General features: G+C 43.7%; 1 protein-coding gene across 1 annotated transcript in view; it reads left to right on the top strand.

Annotated features, from left to right (window-relative positions):
• The window catches only part of LOC138769677 (transmembrane protease serine 3-like), a 30,852-nt gene extending 14,976 nt beyond the window's left edge, over positions 1-15,876 (top strand). The window contains exons 9-14 of the mRNA XM_069948286.1: positions 3,283-3,445; positions 3,535-3,704; positions 9,680-9,775; positions 10,014-10,156; positions 12,886-13,038; positions 15,795-15,876. Coding sequence (XP_069804387.1) covers positions 3,283-3,445; positions 3,535-3,704; positions 9,680-9,775; positions 10,014-10,156; positions 12,886-13,038; positions 15,795-15,815 — 746 coding nt within the window. The 3' untranslated portion in view covers positions 15,816-15,876. The remainder of the gene's footprint in view (positions 1-3,282; positions 3,446-3,534; positions 3,705-9,679; positions 9,776-10,013; positions 10,157-12,885; positions 13,039-15,794) is intronic.
• The last annotated feature ends 6,227 nt before the right edge of the window (positions 15,877-22,103 follow it).

The following is a 22,103-nucleotide window of genomic DNA, read 5'->3' as shown; positions in this document are numbered from 1 at the left end:
AGTTAACGATTAACGACCGAACGAGAAATCGTTGATCGCTTTATAAGACCTGGGCCTATTTTTATCGTTGCTCGTTCGCAAAACATTCGCAAATCGTCCGCGTTGAATAATACGTCGTTCGGTCGTTCGCAGTAGATACGAACGCAATAGCGAAAACGATCGCAAATACGATCATAAGTAAAGATTATCGTTCCATGGAAATGGCGGTCGTTTAAGATCGTTAATCGTTAACGATTATGCGAACGATAATCGTCCGGTGGAATAGGGCCCTTAGTGAGAGGAGCTCTCTACATTTTAGCTACTCTGCTTTCCCCATGCTAATTACTCCCAAATACTAGTGGACTACTTTCTGGAACACACTCTGGCTACTGCTATTTAAAATTTGACACGCTGTCGCATATGCGCAATCAAGTTACCGATAGAAACAACACATCATGGCATAAAAAATGACACCTCACACAGCCCCATAGACCAAAGGATAACAGTGCTATAAGCATGGGAATGGATCGATTTTAAGGAACATATATTTTTTAAAAAAGGTTTTAATTTTTTAAAAGACATCAAATTAAATAAAAGTTACACAAGTTACATATCGTTGTAATAGTACCAACTTGAGGAACATGTATAACAAGTCAGTTTTACCCTTGGGAAAACAGCGTATACACGAAACCTCCCCAAATAAAATAAAAAAAAGTGTGTTTTTTTTTTATGTCACCACACATCTAATTTTTTTCTGGTTTCACTGTGTACTTTATGCAAAAATTAGGCCTGTCACTGCAAACTACAATAAGGGCTCATGTGGGTCTCTAGGTGAAAAAAATGCAAGTGCTATGGCTTTTTAAGCACAAGGAGGAAAAAACGAAAGTGTAAAAATGAAAACTGGTCTGGTCCTTAAGGGGTTAAGGGATTCTGCCTCCAATAGGTGGCACCAAAGAGAAGGCTCCCTTCCTTCTGAAGAAGGGATACTTAGCATGGATTTGTAGGTCATATACAGGTGCATCTTAATAAAATATTATCAAAAGTTATTTTTTTCAGTAATTCAATAAAAAAATGGAAACCCCTATATTATATAGTGGAGAGACACAATCCAAGATGCTTGAGGTCTCGTGTGAAGTTCCCACAATCAGTGATGGTTTGTGGAGCCATGTCATCTGCTGGGGTAGCTCCACTGTGTTTTATCATGACAAAAGTCAGTGCAGCCGTCTACCAGGAAATATTAGAGTTCTTCATGCTTCCCTCTGCCAACAAGCTTTTTGGAGATGGAATTTTCATTTTCCAGCAGGATTTGGCACCTGTCCACACTGCCAATAGTACCAATACCTGGTTTACTAACCACAGTATCACTGTGCTTGATTGGCCAGCAAACTCGCCTGACCTTAACCCCATAGAGAATCAATAGAGTAAGATGAGAGACACCAGATCCAACAATGCAGACGAGCTGCTATGAAAGTAACACCTCAGCAGTACCACAGGCTGATCGCCTCCATGCCACGCTGCCGCATTGATGCCGTCAATCATGCAAAAGGAGCCCTGACCAGGTATTGAGGGCATTTTCTGTACAGACTTTTCATTTTGCCAACATTTCTGTTTTCTTTTTTTCTGTACACTCGGTCTTATATAATATTCTAATTTTCTGAGATAGTGAATTTGGGGTTTTCCTTGGCTATAAGCCATAATCATTAACATTAACAGAAATAAACACTAGAAAGAGTTCACTCTGTTTGTAATTACTATAATATAGAGGTTTCACTTTTTGAATTGAATTACTGGGGAAAAAAAGCTACATTTAGATGATATTCTAATTCATTATGATACTTGTAGATCAGAGTATGTGAGAATAGCTCAGTTCTTGCAGTATAATTGCTGACCAGTAGATGGCGATACAGGGTTAAAAAATGAATTGACATAGTACAAACCGCATAGAAGTCAATCTAATTCATCTTCAGGTTATGTTTGCGCACGGTATTTCACTCGGTATTTTGGTCAGTATTTTCAACACAGGAGTTGGTTTAAAGTACAAAAATAGTGCAAATCTTTCCATTAGAATTTTTCTTTACCACTTCTGATTTTGACTACAAATACTGACCAAAACAGTGTGTGAATATAGCCAGTGTTCACTGCTCCCCACTCCTGGAATGAGATGATGTGATTGCACATGTATTTGCAATCTAAAAAAGTTCTAAAAAAGAAAATGTAAACCACAATGTGTTATGGACACGGGGGGCCCTCAAAACTATGTCAGGCACAGGTATGCCCTGAACTCCCACCAAATTGGGAGTAAGGCAAGGGGAGCAGGAAAGTAAACAACCTAAACTCACCCATCTCCGTGCCTCCGTTGCGCAGCTACCGGGTCCCTCTACCAAAAGTAATTTTTGGCTGGAAACCGGGTGCGTCACGTACCCAGCTCTTCCAGCTGCAATGTCTCGGCCCACCTGAGTGAGTGCCCACTCAGCCAGTCACTGAATGGCTGAGTGGGCAATCACTCAGCTGGGTACGTGACACTGCATCTGGAAGAGCTGCAGGTCACCGGCAAATGTTAACGTGATGCTACGGGAGCGGAGCTACGGGGCATGAGGATAGGTAAGTATAGTTTGTTTATTATTTTCCCGCATCCCCCTGGCTTTCTAATTTTTTTTTTTTCATTTCGTGGGACTTCTCCTTCAAGTGCCTCTAGTCCCAGGTGTAGAGGCTGAATTTAGTTTTTGCCTTAGGGTGCAGTATTCAGTAGTAGTATCCAGGAGGCACATTTCTTTCCCAGACCCCTGTGGTCAGCATTATTAGGGTATGTGCACACTATGGAACCGGGGCGGATCAATCGTTTACAGCCACGCGCATCTCCGCCTGTGCCATAGACTCCATTCTGTGGTCAGGCAGATTCCGCCGTCCACCGAAGAATGAACCTGTTCATACTTTGGACAGATGGCGGAATCTGCCTGTGCATAAAATGGAGTCAATGGCACAGGCGGAGATGTGCGTGGGCGTGAGTGGGGGCAAGCTGCGGAATCCGCGGTGGGTGATCTGGTGTGCACATACCCTCACACCACTGGTAAAAAGAATCGGTGTATCTTGCCCCTCTTCTGGGCCTGGTCTAGGCACAGCACAGTATATTTTATTTCTGGAGGGTTCCTTTAGGGTTTAGACTAGACCTCATAGTAAGATGATGTCTGGCTTGCTTCAAGGGTGCTGAATTTTGTAATTTTACCCAAATATTTGGGATTGTTTGTGGCTTCTTGTGTTTTGGACTTGCGGTCCCACTGCCAACATATTATGTTCCTGTTGTAGACTGCGGTCGTTCTGCTGAAAATCAGCGTATAGTTGGAGGATCTCCATCAGCCTGGGGACGTTGGCCGTGGCAGGCCAGCCTACGCTGGGATGGACGCCATGTCTGTGGAGGGTCGATTATTTCATCGCAGTGGGTGATGAGTGCGGCCCACTGCTTTGTGCTGTGAGTTGTAGGCTCATCTATGTGTGGTGGAGCTTTCTGACTATGTGTGATCATCAGTATGGAGTGTGATTCTTTGTCTTATCTCACAGGTCAAACTTTCTTACTGTGGCAAGGTGGAAGGTCCATGCCGGCTCTGCGGCCCTCAACCCATCAACCTCTTACTCTGTCCAGAGCATCTACTACAATGGGCTGTACAACCCTGACACCAATGACTACGATGTCGCTCTGCTTAAAACTAGCCAGCCCATGGGCTTTTCAGGTGAGATGAAGCCCCATTGTAGTAACATCAGACTAGAAAGATTGGACAGCCAAGTCCTTGATTATTGGAGTTGGAAATTTTTATCTTTCCTTTCCGATCTGATATAATTTGTATTTGGGGTTTGGATGTGTGTGGAGGGACCATAGCAGGGGCTGGCTGGCAAATTTTAGCCCGGGGGGCAAGTACACAGCACTGGCCCATGAGTAGCAGGCTGGCAGCCCATCCTTAAAGGACCACTCTGGCCTCTTACCTCTTACCTATAACATCTTCGGTCCTTCCAGTCATTTGTGACCAAATATCCTACTGTGCCCTGTGAAAGGGTCAGAACTCACTTTCCTGTATAAGTCTATGGGGCGGCTCAGTGATGACACAGAACGGTCCCATAGACAGATGCTAGGAAAGCTGGGTGACCTCTATCATACTGAGTACAAGATGCTGGAAAGCTGGGTGACCTCCATCATACTGAGTATAAGATGCTGGGAAAGCTGGGTGACCTCCATTATACTGAGTATAGGATGGTGGGAAAGCTGGGTGACCTCTATCATACTGAGTATAAGATGGTGGGAAAGCTGGGTGACCTCCATGATACTGAGTATAAGATGCTGTGAAAGCTGGGTGACCTCCATTATACTGAGTATAGGATGGTGGGAAAGCTGGGTGACCTCTATCATACTGAGTATAAGATGCTGGAAAGCTGGGTGACCTCCATCATACTGATTATAAGATGCTGGGAAAGCTGGGTGACCTCCATGATACTAAGTATAAGATGCTGTGAAAGCTGGGTGACCTCCATTATACTGAGTATAGGATGGTGGGAAAGCTGGGTAACCTCCATCATACTGACTACAAGATACTGGGAAAGCTGTGTGACCTCCATCATATTTAGTATAAGATGCTGGGAAAGCTGGGTGACCTCCATCCTACTGAGTATAAGATGGTGGAAAAGCTGGTGACCCCCATAATACTGTGTACAAGATGCTGGAAAGCTGGGTGACCTCCATCATACTAAGTATAAGATGGTGGAAAAGCTGGTGACCCCCATAAAACTGTGTACAAGATGCTGGAAGGCTGGGTGACCTCCATCATACTGAGTATAAGATGGTGGGAAAGCTGGGTGACCTCCATCATACTGAGTATAAGATGGTGGGAAAGCTGGGTGACTTCCATCATTCTGAGTATAAGATGGTGGGAAAGCTGGGTGACCTCCATCATACTGAGTATAAGATGGTGGGAAAGCTGGGTGACCTCCATCATACTGAGTATAAGATGGTGGGAAAGCTGGGTGACCTCCATTATACTGAGGATAAGATGGTGGGAAAGCTGGGTGACCTCCATTATACTGACTACAAATACAAGATGCTGGGAAAGCTGCCTGACCCTCATTATACTGACTACTACGCAAGATGCTGGGAAAGCTGGGGTTACTGTATTTTTACAATAGTTTATATCACTCGATGTACTTCTGTATATATGTCTCCTCTATGTACTCCTGTGTAGGTCTCCTCTTGTATATATGTATCATCTATATACTTCTGTATATACGTCTCCTCTATGTACTGCTGTATATATGTATCCTCTATGTCCTCCTGTATATATGCCTCCTCTATGTACTGCTGTATATATATGTATACTCTATGTACTCTTGTATATATATATATGTATCCTCTATGTACTACTGTATATATGCCTCCCCCTGTATATATGTATCCTCTATGTACTGCTGTATATATGCCTCCCCCTGTATATATGTATCCTCTATGTACTGCTGTATACATGTATCCTCTATTTACTGCTGTATATATGTATCCTCTATGCCCTCCTGTATATATGTATCCTCTATGTAGCAGGGACACATGCAGGCAGGGGCATTTCCGGGATAAGCGAGGGGGGGGGGGGTAGCGGGTACAGGTAAAGATGAGGGGTGAGGTAGTACAGGTATAGATATGGGGGGTATTAGTAATACTGATGAGGGGGATTAGTAGTACAGGTATAGATGTGGGCTGTAGTAGTACAGGTAAAGATGAGGGGTGTAGAAGGAATAAAGGTATAGATGAGAGGTGACAGGGGCATACTGGGGGAAACTGGGGCAGCTGGGGATGACTGGGAGAGCTGGGGGTGTACGGGGCAAACTGGGGGGTGAGTGGGGCAGCTGGGGGTGACTGAGGGGGACTGGGGCAAACTGGGGTTGACTTAAGCGGGACTGGGGCAGTTGGAGTTGACTGAATGAGGACTAGGGCAGACTGGGGGTGACTGAAGGGGGACTGGGGCAGACTTGGGCGACTGAGGGGGGACTGGGCAGACTGTGGATGACTGAGAGGGACTGGGGCAGACTGGGGTGACTGAGGGGGACTGGGCAGACTGTGGATGACTGAGGGGGACTGGGGGTGACTCTAGGGGGACTGGGGCAGCTGGGGGTGACAGAGGGGGACTGAGGCAGACTGGGGGTGACTCTAGAGGGATTGGGCAGCTGGGGGTGATTGGGGCAGGAGTGCACATATCCCTCCTCCTCTCACCCCGGCACACAGGTTCCCCTCCCGGCCACACGTGCAGGTCCCCGGTCTCTGAAGCAGGCCACAGGGACTGTAGAGGTGATAGCGTCACTGCCATTACTGGAGCTGTACAGCGGGATCGGGGGATGCAGATCCCGCTGTTCAGCTCCAGGACCCGAAGCAACGTTATCACCACTACAGTCCCTGCAGCCTCCTCCAGAGACCGGGGACCTGCACATGTGGCTGGGAGGGGAGCAGGACATGATATGTATAGCTGGGGCAGGTCAGTCGCGGCTCTGTTAGGCGGACTGCCGCCCGCCCTGCACCTCACCTCCGGCCCGACACTCCACGCACCGCCGCCCGCCATGCACCTCACCTCCGCGCCGCCTGCTTGACCTGCACCTCTTGCCCGGCCGCCAACCCGTCACTCTACGCTGCTCCACCTGCAATGATTTTTTGTGAAAATTGAATTTACGGTTTTAATCGAAATTGATTCTAACCTTCTGGGCAAATTAATTTGATTAATCGCCCAGCCCTAACTCCTCCTGTATGTATGTATCCTCTATGCACCCCTGTATATATGTCTCCTCCTGTATATATGTATCCTCTGTATGTATGTATCCTCTATGCACCCCTGTATATATGTCTCCTCCTGTATATATGTATCCTCTGTATGTATGTATCCTCTATGCACCCCTGTATATATGTCTCCTCCTGTATATATGTATCCTCCTGTGTAGGTCTCCTGTATATATGTATCCTCCTGTGTAGGTCTCCTGTATATATGTATCCTCCATGTACCCCTGTATATATGTCTCCTCCTGTATATATGTATCCTCTGTATGTCTCCTCCTGTATATATGTCTCCTCCTGTATGTATGTACCCTCTATGTACCCCTGTATATATGTCTCCTCCTGTATATATGTATCCTTTGTATGTCTCCTCCTGTATATAAGTCTCCTCCTGTATATATGTATCCTCTATGTACCCCTGTATATATGTCTCCTCCTGTATATATGTATCCTCTGTATGTCTCCTCCTGTATATATGTATCCTCTATGTACCCCTGTATATATGTCTACTCCTGTATATATGTATCCTCTGTATGTCTCTTCCTGTATATATGTCTCCTCCTGTATATATGTATCCTGTATGTACCCCTGTATATATGTCTCCTCCTGTATATATGTATCCTCTGTATGTCTCCTCCTGTATATATGTATCCTCTATGTACCCCTGTATATATGTCTACTCCTGTATATATGTATCCTCTGTATGTCTCTTCCTGTATATATGTCTCCTCCTGTATATATGTATCCTCTATGTACCCCTGTATATATGTCTCCTCCTGTATATATGTATCCTCTGTATGTCTCCTCCTGTATATATGTCTCCTCCTGTATATATGTATCCTCTATGTACCCCTGGTAAAGTCCAAGGTTGGAACAGCGGAACCTCCCAGGGATGCACAGTCTCCGTCAGGTGGGCCCACACCTGATACTCAATAGCGAAAAAGAAATGGTGTGGAGACAGCATCCATCCAGTGAAAAAATATTTTTACTTTATTTTAAGCCATTGCATATAAAAAGATTACCGACGTTTCGGCTCTAACACTCCTGAGCCTTTCTCAAGTGTTAGAGCCGAAACGTCGGTAATCTTTTTATATGCAATGGCTTAAAATAAAGTAAAAATATTTTTTTACTGGATGGATGCTGTCTCCACACCATTTCTTTTTCTCTATGTACCCCTGTATATGTCTCCTCCTGTATATATGTATCCTATATGTACCCCTGTATAGATGTATCCTCCTGTATATATGTATCCTCTATGTACCCCTGTATATATGTCTCCTCCTGTATATATGTATCCTCTATGTACCCCTCTGTATGTCTCCTCCTGTATATATGTATCCTATATGTACCCCTGTATAGATGTATCCTCCTGTATATATGTATCCTCTATGTACCCCTGTATATATGTCTCCTCGTGTATATATGTATCCTCTATGTACCCCTCTGTATGTCTCCTCCTGTATATATGTATCCTCTATATACTCCTCAGTATGTCTCCTCTTGTATATATGTATCCTCTATGTACCCCTGTATATATGTCTCCTCCTGTATATATGTATCCTCTATGTACCCCTGTATATATGCTTCCTCCTGTATATATGTATCCTCTATGTACCCCTGTATATATGCTTCCTCCTGTATATATGTATCCTCTATGTACCCCTGTATATATGCTTCCTCCTGTATATATGTATCCTCTATGTACCCCTGTATATATGCTTCCTCCTGTATATATGTATCCTTTATGTACCCCTCTGTATGTCTCCTCCTGTATATGTGTATCCTCCTGTGTAGGTCTCCTGTATATATGTATCCTCCTGTGTAGGTCTCCTGTATATATGCCTCCTCCTGTATATATGTATCCTCTATGTACCCCTGTATATATGCTTCCTCCTGTATATATGTATGCTCTATATACTCCTCTGTATGTCTCCTCCTGTATATGTGTATCCTCCTGTGTAGGTCTCCTGTATATATGTATCCTCCTGTGTAGGTCTCCTGTGTATATGTATCCTCTATATCAGGGAGGGGGAACCTTGGCTCTTCAGCTGTTGCAAAACTACAACTCCCATCATCCATGGACAGCCTATGGCTCTCCAGGTATGATGGGAGTTGTAGTTTTGCAGCAGCTGGAGGGCCTTGGTTCCCTCCCCCTGCCCTATGTCCTGCTGTGTAGATCTCCTCCTGTGTAGGTACCTTGCTTGCTGCAGACACCATCTTCTCTGTCTTCAGGCTCTTCTAGCCCAGTTGCAGAAGAACCAGCTGGGAGGAGAGAGCGGCCTCTGGTGGCCGGAGGAAGATACTGCCTACAGCAGTTTGCTTTTTACCATAAGCCTCTTAGGCTTATAGAAAGCATAGTGGCCATACAGGGGGCGGGGCTTACCGGTATGGGGGCGGGGCTTCAGCGGCCGCTTCCATCACAGTCCGGATCCACAGCACAGCCACAGGTAAATATGACTGAAGAGGGGCGGGGCTGTAAGCAGGGGAGGCACTGAGGACTCCAGCCAGCTGTCAGCAGCCATGCGGCCCTGACAACTGGGGGAAGACCGGCCCGGGGGGCATGTGCCCCCCTGCCCCCCGGCCCAGCCCGCCCCTGGACCATAGTGCAAAAATAGTTATGGTCCTCCAGACAGTTTGGGGGAGAGCTCCACCTGGATGCAGCTGCCTTACAGCCAGAGACAGGTCAGATCTTCAGAGGAGAGGGGGGAAATAGATCATCTTCTGCGAGACATATAGAAGAATTCTTTATATATTTCTCACAATTTTGATTCTAATACAAGCTAAAGGAAGTCAGGGTATTCAGGGAGGAGTAGTAGGGGAATATGTGTATTTTCCACATTAACACATCAAATGGTATGAGTATTTATTTCTTATTGCTTGCAGCCATTTTTCTCAGACTTTTCCTTTATGTAGAGACCCTGCGGCCTGTATGTCTACCCCGAACTCACCAGCAGTTCCAAACAAGGGGCAATTGTTGGATCAGTGGCTGGGGACACGTGAGTGAAGGAGGTGAGGTGGACAAGAGTATTATGAAACCGATGGGCTGGTGGACCACCCATGATATGTAGATTGTAATATTTTTTACCTACATGAATGGTCATGTTCTTGATAACACCTCCAATGTGTAAGATTCTATATTTAACTATATTGTGTAGATGGTAAATCAAATAATTTGCATGCATACACATACTGTAGATAACAAAAGTATTTATAATATTTTCCTATTATTTTTGTGGTCTGCTCCCAGGACAATTGTCTCCAGTTCTCCGAGAAGCCAAGGTTCATCTGATCAGCAACCAGCTCTGTAACCAGTCCTCATATTACCCGGGGTTGATCAGTGATCGAATGCTATGTGCCGGCTATCTGGATGGAAAAGTAGACTCATGTCAGGTATATATGTATGCTTTACGTGTAAAATGACATTTTATCCAAATTATTTTTGTGTAAACATCATATTTTGGAGTCAGAAATAAAATAACCACATACAGGAAAAAAAATCTAAATATATAAAACAACTATTCACATAAAGTTATATATACTGATATAAATAGTCATATCTAAATCAATGTATATATAACTTGTTAATGTCCCTACACACAGACATAATGAGACATCATATCAATAAAAGAAACCTCTTTCTGCACACAACATATTAACCCCCCTTACATGAGATTGCAGCATTGGTATAATTCTTATCAGCCTCTACCATACCCAGATGAGTAAAGGGGCCACCGTCTACACCTGTCTGGCGTGAGCGGTGGAGAATGTGTGACCCCACACCTAGAAAGGGAGGAACCGCCTGTTCTAGACGGTAAAGAGAGGGCACTTGTTTGTACAATTGTTTTGCCTGAGGAAGATTTGCTGGAACTTACAAGCCAATAGACTTTGTTTTTCCAAATATTACAGGGGTTATACAGGGCTACAAAAACATGGCCACTTTTGCCCCACTCTTGTCTCCAGTTCAGGTGCGGTTTGCAATCAAGCTCCATTTACTTCAATGGAACTGAGTTACAAAACCTACACCCAAACTGGAGACAAGAGTGGTGAAAAAGTGGACATGTTTTTGATGCACTGGACAACCCCTTTAAAGACCGTTTCTATCGGTGATACCGCTAGTGTGTTCCTTCCGATGTGAGTTGGTACCAAAGTTCACCTGTGCACAACAAAAGGAGGAACCTTTTCCTTGCTCTCCTTACCTGGTCTGGGTCTAGCCACATTTACCACTCAGATAGACTGGCTGACGACCTAAAAGTAATGTTATCTGCAAGTGCAGGTGATTGCCGGACATGATGTGGCTGACCAGGACCGGCATCAGAACCAGGCAAACCCAGACAGATAGCGGGGCTCAGTGGACTCATGGGGTCCATGACTGTCTGGATAAACATGATCTACATGTGTCAAAAGATGACTGATGACCTATAGGTCCCCATATACCTGCAGCTGGCTCTATTACTGACCCTTGTCCTATAAGTCCTCTCTGTGTACTTATACTTGATGTCTTTCATTCCAGCAGTGACAGAATTTCTTACAGACAACCTGATAAAGCCATAAACCCTGGAAAGAACATGTGCTTGGAGTCTTCTTACACGATCCAATGTTTGGCCGCCCAAGACACAACTAATCGAGCGCCCGGGCCACATAAGCCATCCCTGTATACACGGGCTGTTTATCATCTGAAGTAGCGCTTCTGGCAACTCTTGTTGCCAGTAATCAGCCTGTATAAGAGGGCCCTAAGGGTCCTTTTGCACACAGGTTTATCTGACAGATCTTTGAAACCAAAGCCAGGGACAGACTATAAACAGAGAACAGGTCATAACGGAAAGCTTGAGATTTCGCCTCTTTTCAAATCTATTCCTGGCTTTGGCTTCAATAATCTGTCAGATAAATCTGTGTGTAAAAGGACCCTAAAGACCCTATTACACGAAGCGATTAGCGTATTTGGCTGATAATCGCTTTGTGTAATAAACGGCAACGATCAGCCAACGATGTCGGCTGACCGTTATCTTTCAATGTTTTTCATCATGTTGAAAGACAAACGACTACAATGCTGCTGCCGTCGCTCTACGTAATAGGAGTGGCAGCAACAGATCACCTCTATCTTCTATGGGCGGCCCGAGAAATATGACAATCGCCCAAGCAGCCCCCCCCCCGCGCTCTTACCCACTTGTCAGCGTGTGTAATAGCACCGGCACAAGCAAGCAGCAAGTGAGGAGCAAGTGAGCGCTTCTCTGACAGGTCGGCACTCCCTTGCTGTGAAGATTGGGCCGTGTAATAAGGGCTTTAGTCTAAACAGTAATATCAGTAAGGTGGATTGATAGTGTCAAGTACGGATTTACTTTTTATCCACCTTGTTCCCCAAGTGACTATCCCTGTCCAAATTAAGTAAGCTGAGTGCTATCAATGAGGACATGACACCAGGTAAAAAGATGGTATAACCCCCTCTCTCAGCTGAGTTAGGAGTGCACACGCTTTATTTGATTTCACATAAAATATATAAACTTTCAATACAGGCAGGGTTTCAAGTCACAAGACACATACATATTCCATTCTGATAGGTCAGTCCATAGATGGTCAGTAGTTTCCTGTCCTGCGCAGCCAAGCTGGTACAACGTGTTGTTTACTATATATTGTTTATATAACAATGTCTCTTTCTTTCGTCTGTATTGTGGCTGCAATGTAAGTTCAGGGTGCTGTGGTTATAGGCTTGCTACCAGCATTCCTCTCCTTTTTCCAGAAGCAGATACAAGGCTGAAGCCATTTAAGGGTTACAATGTTTTTATCAAAAGTAACATCACCTTTATGGTCACTTTCACAATAGCAGGGAGTTAAAGGTCAAGTGTGTTAACATCATAGGCCTTGTTTATCTATCAGATATTGTGGAAGAAAATCACAGTAATACTCTTACTGAGCTACTGTACCTGGTTCATAAATATTATGCCAGAAATATAGAACTGCCCTCTGTAACACTAGTCCGGCTGTGTGATCTGGAGCGCCCCCTATAACAACATTTTACATTTTGCTTAGTTATCAAGTTTCCTGAACTACTTAAATCGTAAAATAATGTAATTTATTAAAATTTTGCAGATTGTCTACTTTGATGTTATTCTTCTTCTATACAGGGAGACAGTGGGGGTCCTCTTGTCTGCCAGGAGGGCGGCTTTTGGTGGCAGGTCGGCATTGTCAGTTGGGGAGAAGGTTGTGGAAGACCTAATCGGCCGGGAGTGTACACCAATCTCACCACCCTCCTAGACTGGGTGTACCACCGCCTCCAGGTGGGTTATAATGTTCAGAGAGCTGTGCCACATGGCTGGTGTACTCACTAGTACCTTAAAGGAGAAGTCCAGCCATGTGAAACTTTTATTTAAACTGCAGGGGAAGGGGCAGAAGCTTTCTCTCACTTCGCTGCTCTCTGGGATTTAGGAGGGACAGCATATCGTTTGAAAGAGGATACCTTATGGCCTCATTCAGAGATCCATAAAATGTATCTGTAATTATGGACCCTCAATTTCTCCTAAATTCAGGACCCCTAGTCACACATCTGCAATTTTAGCAGATTTGGGCATAGGCTGTGATCCGTTCCACAAAAGTAGAGGACATGCATTTGTCGAATGTGTCACTGTCTATAATGTAGTGGTCTGTGAAGGACGTACCACTACAGGTGCACAAAGTGCTTTCCGCAATTGTTGACGGCACTACAGACATGTGGATATAGGGGGAGATTTATCAAACATGGTGTAAAGTGAAACTGGCTGAGTTGCCCCTAGCAACCAATCAGATTCCACCTTTCATTTTCCAAAGAATCTGTGAGGAATGAAAAGTGGAATCTGATTGGTTGCTAGGGGCAACTGGGCCAGTTTTACTTTACACCATGTTTGATAAATCTCCCCCATAGTCTTACTATCTCTGCCCACTGTTTTTGTTATCAAACAGCCAAACAACGGAGGCAGATGGAGGAGCGTAACACACAAGTACAAGAGCAGACCACATACACAACATTGTAGGAATTTTATAAGCACTATTTAAAAAAAAGTGGCTTTTTATTGTAGATCCATTGGTGCAATAACATTTGTTATAAAAAGTATGTAGCCTTGAAGCAGTCTGTGATGTCATTATGTTCTTATCTGACAGTCATGTAGATTGAACTTTTTCATCAGTAAATACATGGACGGCTCATATCCACCAGAGCAGTGTTCCCCACCTCCAATCCTCAAGGCAAATGAACAGGTCATTTATTGAGGATAATCCATGCAAAGAACACCTGTTATAATTACCTGATGCACTATATAATTACATTACCCATAAAATACTAAGGAAGTCCTCAAATCATGACCTGTTGGACAGGCACCAGAGCAGAAGCCTTTCTTATAAAGTAGATTACATTATGGATGATTGCTCTTTATGGTACCATTTCCTCTAGTATGGCATATGGACGGGTGTCTCTTGAAGACATGAATAAATGTCTACCATGGTAATGAGCATTCAAAAGGCTTTTCCCATCAAAGTGATTCGCATTTTTTGCATATGTTACGGATGTGACATCTGTAATGGCCTCAAAAATTTGAATCCCATAGACCTCTATTGGATAATTGTTCCGCAATTATGGTCCGCACTAGGATATGTCCTATTTTTTTGCGGAACAGATTGAGGATTGGCAAAACTACGGAACGCGTGAATAGCAGTTCTTAGCAGTAAGACCCTTACCAATCGAAAGGTTTGAAATGTCCCATGTTTAGTTTTTTTTTTTAAATGACAGGTATGCTTTTACCCCTTAACGGCAAAGGGCGTATATTTACGCCCTATTGCCGGTAAGGGCGTTCAAAATGGGTCCGTGCGGCGACCCTGCTCCGAACCGCCGTGATCCTGGGTGCCGCATGTAGCCCGGGACCGCGGCTATTAGCTAATCAGCTGTCAAAGTTGACAGCTGCATCTGATTACCGGATGCAGCACTTCCCTGGTGTCTAGTGGCGGAGATCGCCCCCCCGGGACGTTGTCCCGGAGGAGCGATCTCCGTATCTACAGCCGGCCGGGGTCTCTGCCAAGATGGCGCTGATCCTGGCTCGGCACTCGTTTTCGGCCGATCTAATTGATCTTTGCTGTATAAGTATACAGCAAAGATCTCAATGAGAGATCAAAGTGTATATACTAGAAGTCCCCCAGGGGGGCTTCTAGTATATGTGTAAAAAAAAGTGTTGTGCTGTTAATAAAAAGCCCCCTCCCCTAATAAAAGTTTGAATCACCCCCCTTTTCCCAGGTTATGAATAAAAATAAATAAACATGTTTGCTATCGCCGCGTGCGTAATCACCCGAACTAATAATTTATCACATTCCCGATCTTGCACGGTAAACGGTGTAAGCGCAAAAAAATCTCAAAGTGCAAAATTGCGCATTTTTGGTCGCATCGAATCCAGAAAAATTGTAATAAAAAGCGATTAAAAAGTCGTATATGCGCAATCAAGGTACCGTTAGAAAGAACACATCATGGCGCAAAAAATTACACCTCACACAGCCCCATAGACCAAAGGATAAAAGCGCTATAAGCCTGGGAATGGAGCGATTTTAAGGAACATATATTTGTTAACAATGGTTTGAATTTTTTACAGGCCATCAGATAATATAAAAGTTATACATGTTACATATCGTTGTAATCGTAATGACTTGAGGAATATATATAACAAGTCAGTTTTACCCCAGGGCGAATGGCGTAAAAACAAATACCCCCCAAATAAACAAAATGCTTTTTTTTTTCAATTTTCACCACACATTTATTTTTTTTCTGGTTTCGCAGTGTACTTTATGAAAAAATTTAGCCTGTCATTGCAAAGTACAATTAGTGGCGCAAAAAATAAGGGCTCATGTGGGTTTCTAGGGGGAAAAAATCTAGAAAAAACGCAACAAACGCAAAAATCGAAATGGGCCTGGTCCTTAAGGGGTTAAGGCCGAAAATATTTAACTGTTCCTGTAGCTACCAGTCTTTTAGGTATTGTTAATAATAAAATATATAACAGAACTTTCATTTTTCTCTTTCCAGAGCGACAGTGAGATTCCATAATAAGAAGACGACCCATCAACCATTATGTTTAGAAATCATCAAATAAAACATATAGAAGTCTCATGTTATTGCGTGTGCACTGCTATTACAGGGCTTTTCTCATGTGTCTGATGTATTCTCCTTCCTTATTCCCATCTACAGTAGGACACATGTAGTCAAAAAAGTTTTTTTGTGGTACGTGGGGGGAGTGGGGAATGGCTTCACTGCAGCTCTATAATAAACACATATGCAGCCATTTATCCCTGCCCATAACACAGTACTGTATATAGTTATAGCTGGAATGTCTTGAATCTCCGTAGATGGTTAGGCTTACTATAACTTGTTGGACTGGCCCAGCAGAGTACCAGACATTCCTCCCATTAGCCCAGGCTCTGACACAAGAATGGCCACCAAAGTCCAGCTGGAGGAAACCCCAATTGGAGATAACCATAAAGCCAGTCACTCACCGCCTGTGGCTTTTTCCTTATAGGATGACTCACAAAAACCTATGCAGAGAATGTAATAATATAGCAATACAAATTCTCTGAAATAATTTGACATACCTGCCCCCCTTAAGAAGTGGGTTGGGTCCCTTATAATCATTTCTAGATAATACGAATGATCGTAACAATTATCATTCTGTGTATTATGGTGAATGATTTCAGGTCGTTTGCAATTGTTTATTACTAATCGGAGAAAACAAAAAATTGCTTTGTCTAATAGGACCCTAAGGGGCTCCTAGGTTTTTACCTTTTAACCCATATAAAGAGATCTGGACTGCTGCCATGACCTCCAGGTTGTGCCTATACAGTAGTACAGTGTTTCCCAACCGGGGTGCCGCGGGATCCCGGTGGGAAATGTGCACTGTCTCTTTAAGCATCCCGAGAAGCTGCGGCCGCGTAGCTTCTCGGGATGCACAGATCGCTTTGATGTTCCGCCCGCACATTGAGCGGACGGAACATTAAAGCGAGCAGAATGCAGGAGCAGGACCTGTCAGCGTCCTCCTCCTGCATTCCCTCCCATAGGCCGCCGCCACTTCATACCAGCAGCCTATGGGACGCTGGGACGTGACCTCTTCGGCAGGCGTGATGATGTGACGTCATCACGCCTGCCAGACGTCCCGTCCCTGTGGCTCGCAAGATGGAGCCAGAAGAGGAGGAGAGCTTCTGCCTGCAGCCATACAGCGCAATTAGGTGAGTAGGATGTTTTTTTTTTTAGGGGCACCTCTGAGGGCATTATTAGTTCATAGGGGGCACCTCTGGGGGCATTATTAGCTCATGGGGGCACCTCTGGGGCATTATTAGCTCATGGGGGCACCTCTGAGGGCATTATTAGTTCATGGGGGAACCTCTGGGGGCATTATTAGTTCATGGGGGCACCTCTGGGGCATTATTAGCTCATGGGGGCACCCTTGGGGCATTATTAGTTCATGGGGGCACCTCTGGGGGCATTATTAGTTCATGGGGGAACCTCTGGGGGTAGTATTAGCTCATGGAGGCACCTCTGGGGGCATTATTAGTTCATGGGGGAACCTCTGGGGGTATTATTAGCTCATGGGGGCACCTCTGGGGGCATTATTAGTTCATGGGGGAACCTCTGGGGGTATTATTAGCTCATGGGGGCACCTCTGGGGGCATTATTAGTTCATGGGGGGCACCTCTGGGGGCATTATTAGCTCATGGGGGCACCTCTGGGGGCATTATTAGCTCATGGGAGCACCTCTGGGGGCATTATTAGCTCATGGGAGCACCTCTGGGGGCATTATTAGATCATGGGGGCACAGCAGGGGATCCTACATACAGGGGGCATCCCACATTCCTACTCGCTTTACTGCACATAACACCAAACAGCGCAGTTACTTTGGGAGCCTACAGGAGGGAAAAAAAAGAGGAAAGGAAGTTCCAAGACATGTGCGGAGCCTAAATTGTTTGTCTTGCAGGTTCTGAAAAGATGAAACGTATCTGGAAGGAATCGTCATGGAGGCCTGGACTGGATGGAGAGAAAAAGGGAAAGTGACGCCTCAGATCAAAGAAGACGTCACCTGTAAGTCACTGTATGACACTTTTCCTATTTTGTAGAACATTATTTAGTATGGGTGCCCCGAGCTATTTTTTTTTCCAAGGGGTGCCCCTGAAAAGGTTGGGAAGCACTGCAGTAGTATGTGATCGGTGGAGCAAGTCATATAGTAACTGAATGGAGCCTTGGTCGCGAGCAGGAGACAGTCAAGAAAACATCAAAGCCAAAACAAAGATTGTCAGAGAAAGTAGGGTCAAACCAAGACAGCGAAAAAAGGACCAACAGGCAACAAAGGGGAAAACAATTCAAGATCTATACTGCAACAAAGAAGAGAGGGTAAATCTAGAAAAATAATGATTGTTGTTTTTAGTCTTTAATGATTTCCATTGAATTCTATGGATAGAACAGCCACACTAAGTATTAAATAACTGCCATTGTTCGCAACGGCCGTCAAATTAATGTTAGTGTCATTAATTAGTGGCCGTTATTTTATGTTGTTCACACATATCTTTTTCTTATCACCATCATTTCACTGTAATTTACACAACATTGAATGGAACGTTAAAAAAGCCACACTCAAAAGGGTGCTAAAAAGTGGCCTTTTTGGACCTAAACCTGAATAATGTACAATTTCAATGACGGCCGCCAAAGCATGTTAAATGGCCGTTTTTTGATACTCAGAAAAACTAGATATTTTGAGTATCAAATAACAGCTGTTGAAAATGGTTGTGTGAGCATGGCCATAGGCTGCATCAATATTTTCCTGGACTCCCTAGGGATGCATCCAACTTCTTCAGCCACTGGTATTCCTATGCCGAATGATCGGACTTAAGTATGCCTAAGGTGCTCTCATGTCTATTAAGGAATCTTCCCTGGTAGGAGCTGACAGTAAATACTGCTCTGTAGTGAATGACTTTGCAAGTCACGTCCTCGTCGGGAAAAGCAAAAACTGCTGAATCATATTACACAGGCAGAAAGAAGAAATGTCTGATCCCCAGATCTAGAGCATGACACGCTACATCACATGTTATTTGCAGCCTTGGTATGAGGAGGCAGGGTTCATATAGAAATACTATATATGGCTGAGAAATGCTTCAGCTACTGATGCTAATAAACTTACAGATTACTGCATAACGCACTATAGGAATAGGAATAAAAGTAATTCAGTAATTTTCTCAATCTTTTATCTCTCTCGTTTCTTTCTATTTAGGATCATCAAACATAACTTGTGATCATCCTTATGAAAAGTACATACAGTGGTGCCTTAGATAAGGAGCATAATTTGTTCTGGGACCGCGCTTGTAATCCAAATCACTCTTAAACCAAAGCAAATTTTCCTATAAGAAATTATTGAAATGCAGACAATTGGTTTCATGTCCCAAAATAATGATTTTTATTCTGAATAACATGTAAAACAAATGAAACAAACATTTAGAAACAGCTGAATATGTGATATTATAAGTTACTGTACAGTATAGTATGAGCATGTGGAGTATAAAGTATAGTAAGTGTATTAACTAGAGATGAGTGAACCTGGAGCATGCTCGAGTCCATCCGAACCTGAACGTTCGGCATTTGATTAGCGGTGGCTGCTGAAGTTGGATAAAGCCCTAAGGTTATGTGAAAATCATGGATATAGTCATTGGCTGTATCCATGTTTTCCAGACAACCTTAGAGCTTTATCCAAGTTCAGCAGCCCCAGCTAATCAAATGCCGATCGTTCGGGTTCGGATGGACTTGAACCCGAACCCGGTTCGCTCATCTCTAGTATTAATTCAGTACCAACTGGCAGATACTGGGCACTGAGCATCCTCCCTTGTGGTTGGTAAATTAATGTGTTAGAAAATAAATGTAAAGCTGCTTGGGATAAACATATATCTATCCGAAGATAATAATAAAGAAAATAATATTAAGACTGGATGGACCAAGTGTTTTCTTCTACCGACAATCCAGTTTTTTTTCTATGACTAGTGTATTGAGAGGATCGTGTCAGTACATTGACTATGTGATGCACACAACATCTGCAGCTCAGGCTTACTTGCTCTGTCATATATATATATATATATATATATATATATATATTATATTATATTTATATTGGTATTCCAACTATGTAGCAGTCTATGGGGCCTGCGGGCTGAGATGTGCCAATCCAAACAGGCCTATTTATGCACTATTTATGATCAATGCTTAGTACTGTTGTACCTTGTGAGTGAACCTGACAAAAGTTTAGGGCTGATACTGTGTATTAGGCAAGTGAAGAGGAAATGCTGCACAGTAAGAAAGCTCTAAAAAGTGTTACTAGTTTATATCAATTATCAAAATGCAGAGTAAATGAATAGAAAAGAAATCTAAACTCCTTCCTTATTAGGTGTGATCGCCCCTTACCTTCAGCATCAGTTCTCAAAGGTATTTGCCCACAGGTCTTGAAGGAACTCGGCAGAAAGAAGTAACCTAAAATTAAACTTTTTGGCCATCATTCCAAAAGGTACACCCTGACACTGCACAGCACCAAGAGAACACCATACCCGAGGCAGCCGTATGCTTTGGCTGGTTTCTGCAGCTGGAGCAGCTGGGGCTTTAGGTGGAAGGAATCATGAACAGTTGCAACTTTGGCTCAAAACCTTCAGGCCTCTGCTAAACACTGAAGCTAAAGAAAAATTTCACCTTTCCACAACAAAGATCCTAACTAGACCTCATCGACATACAGTAAGAATGGCTTGGTCAGAGGGAGTTCAAAGTTCTGGAATGGCCGAGCCAGAGCACAGACATGAATCCAGCTGAAAAATCTGTGGGTGACCTAAAGAGGGCGCTGTATACACGAGATGACCTCATAATCAGAGAAATTTAGAGTGCTTTTGCTAATGTGCAACCCTGATACATACACAAAAACTCTGACCGCTAGGGTATTTTTACTAAGTATTTCTCATGACTATGCCTGATAAACCCTTGGTTTCTGGCTCTGGCCACCAGCTAAGGCTATTGTGGCAGAAGTTAGAGTGGTTCCAATTTCTTTTATCCCACAATGGTGGGCATCCTCCCACTGGAGGAATTAGGTTCTCGTTGTCAAGTAGAATGTTAATTTTATCTTTTCTAAAAAATAAAAACAGATTATATTTAATTTAAACAAACATACAAATATAAAATCCCTTAAAATGTCTGCATCACCATCACCTGTTTTAATTAGGCAAAAATCCCTGAAAGTGCTGTTAAGTTTTGTTCTTAAATCAACATATTCATTATAGAATATGGATAGCAATATCTAAAAATGAACAAGTTGATTGGTTTTTCAATAGCATACTCAATATTGTATATTGCATACTTACTTTTTGTGAACTTCTTGACCCATGAGGACGTCTGGCTGGTTGTGAGGCTATGTTCACACTGCGTATGAGTCCGGCCGCATTTCGTACGCCGCCGTACATGAAACTACGGGCGTAGGAGAAATCGAAATGCGGCCGGATGCGTACGAACCGCGAACATACGCCCGTAGTACAGTTCTGCTTCCCTAGCTTGTTTCGAAGCGATCTGAAACAGGTCATTTACTTGGAAATCTTCTCCCAGCCCAATAAAACTCACAGAACCTTTTGGATCGAAAAATCAAGTTCAATTTGGCTGAAATAAGTACTCCGTACGGGACCGCATGGAAATCCACGGCCGTGAGTTGGAACATTTCCGTCCCCAAACAATGGTCTTGTTCATTTTTCACGGCGCCGCATACGATCCGGCCGTAAGCTCATACGTAGTGTGCACTGTGCGGGCGTATATCGTATACTTTCAAGCGAACGCATCAACCTCAAAACTACGTGCGTATATTCGCGGTTCGCACTACGGCCGGACTCATACGCAGTGTGAACATAGCCTGAAACTGTTTTTTTCTTAGCCTTTGTTAAGAAACCAAGAATGAAATAATAATTTAAAAAAAACACACATATACATACAAACATACATACAAACAAACATACAAACTTACAAACATAAACCGGTATACTATTAAAACCCTCGGTGATTGGTTGTTTTTTTTAAACTCAGTTTATTGAAGTATGTACATTCAATGAAATATACATATACACAGCTTTTCTGCCGCCTGAGGCGAGAACTGACAAAGCACCCCCCCCCCCTGAGTATCCTATCCTGTGACCTGACAGCAGTCTAAACTGCAGGGACCTCAGAACAATAGTCAGGGAGAGAAGATCCAGGACAGGCACAGTACAGAATCGCAGTGTGTATGGTACAGCACTATAGATAACAGTGCAGCATCGCAGTGTGTATGGGACAGCACTATAGATAACA

The sequence above is a fragment of the Dendropsophus ebraccatus genome, chromosome 12 (assembly GCF_027789765.1).
Source record: "Dendropsophus ebraccatus isolate aDenEbr1 chromosome 12, aDenEbr1.pat, whole genome shotgun sequence".
NCBI classification, from domain to species: Eukaryota; Metazoa; Chordata; class Amphibia; order Anura; family Hylidae; genus Dendropsophus; species Dendropsophus ebraccatus.
This window is presented reverse-complemented; position numbering and strand designations above follow the sequence as displayed.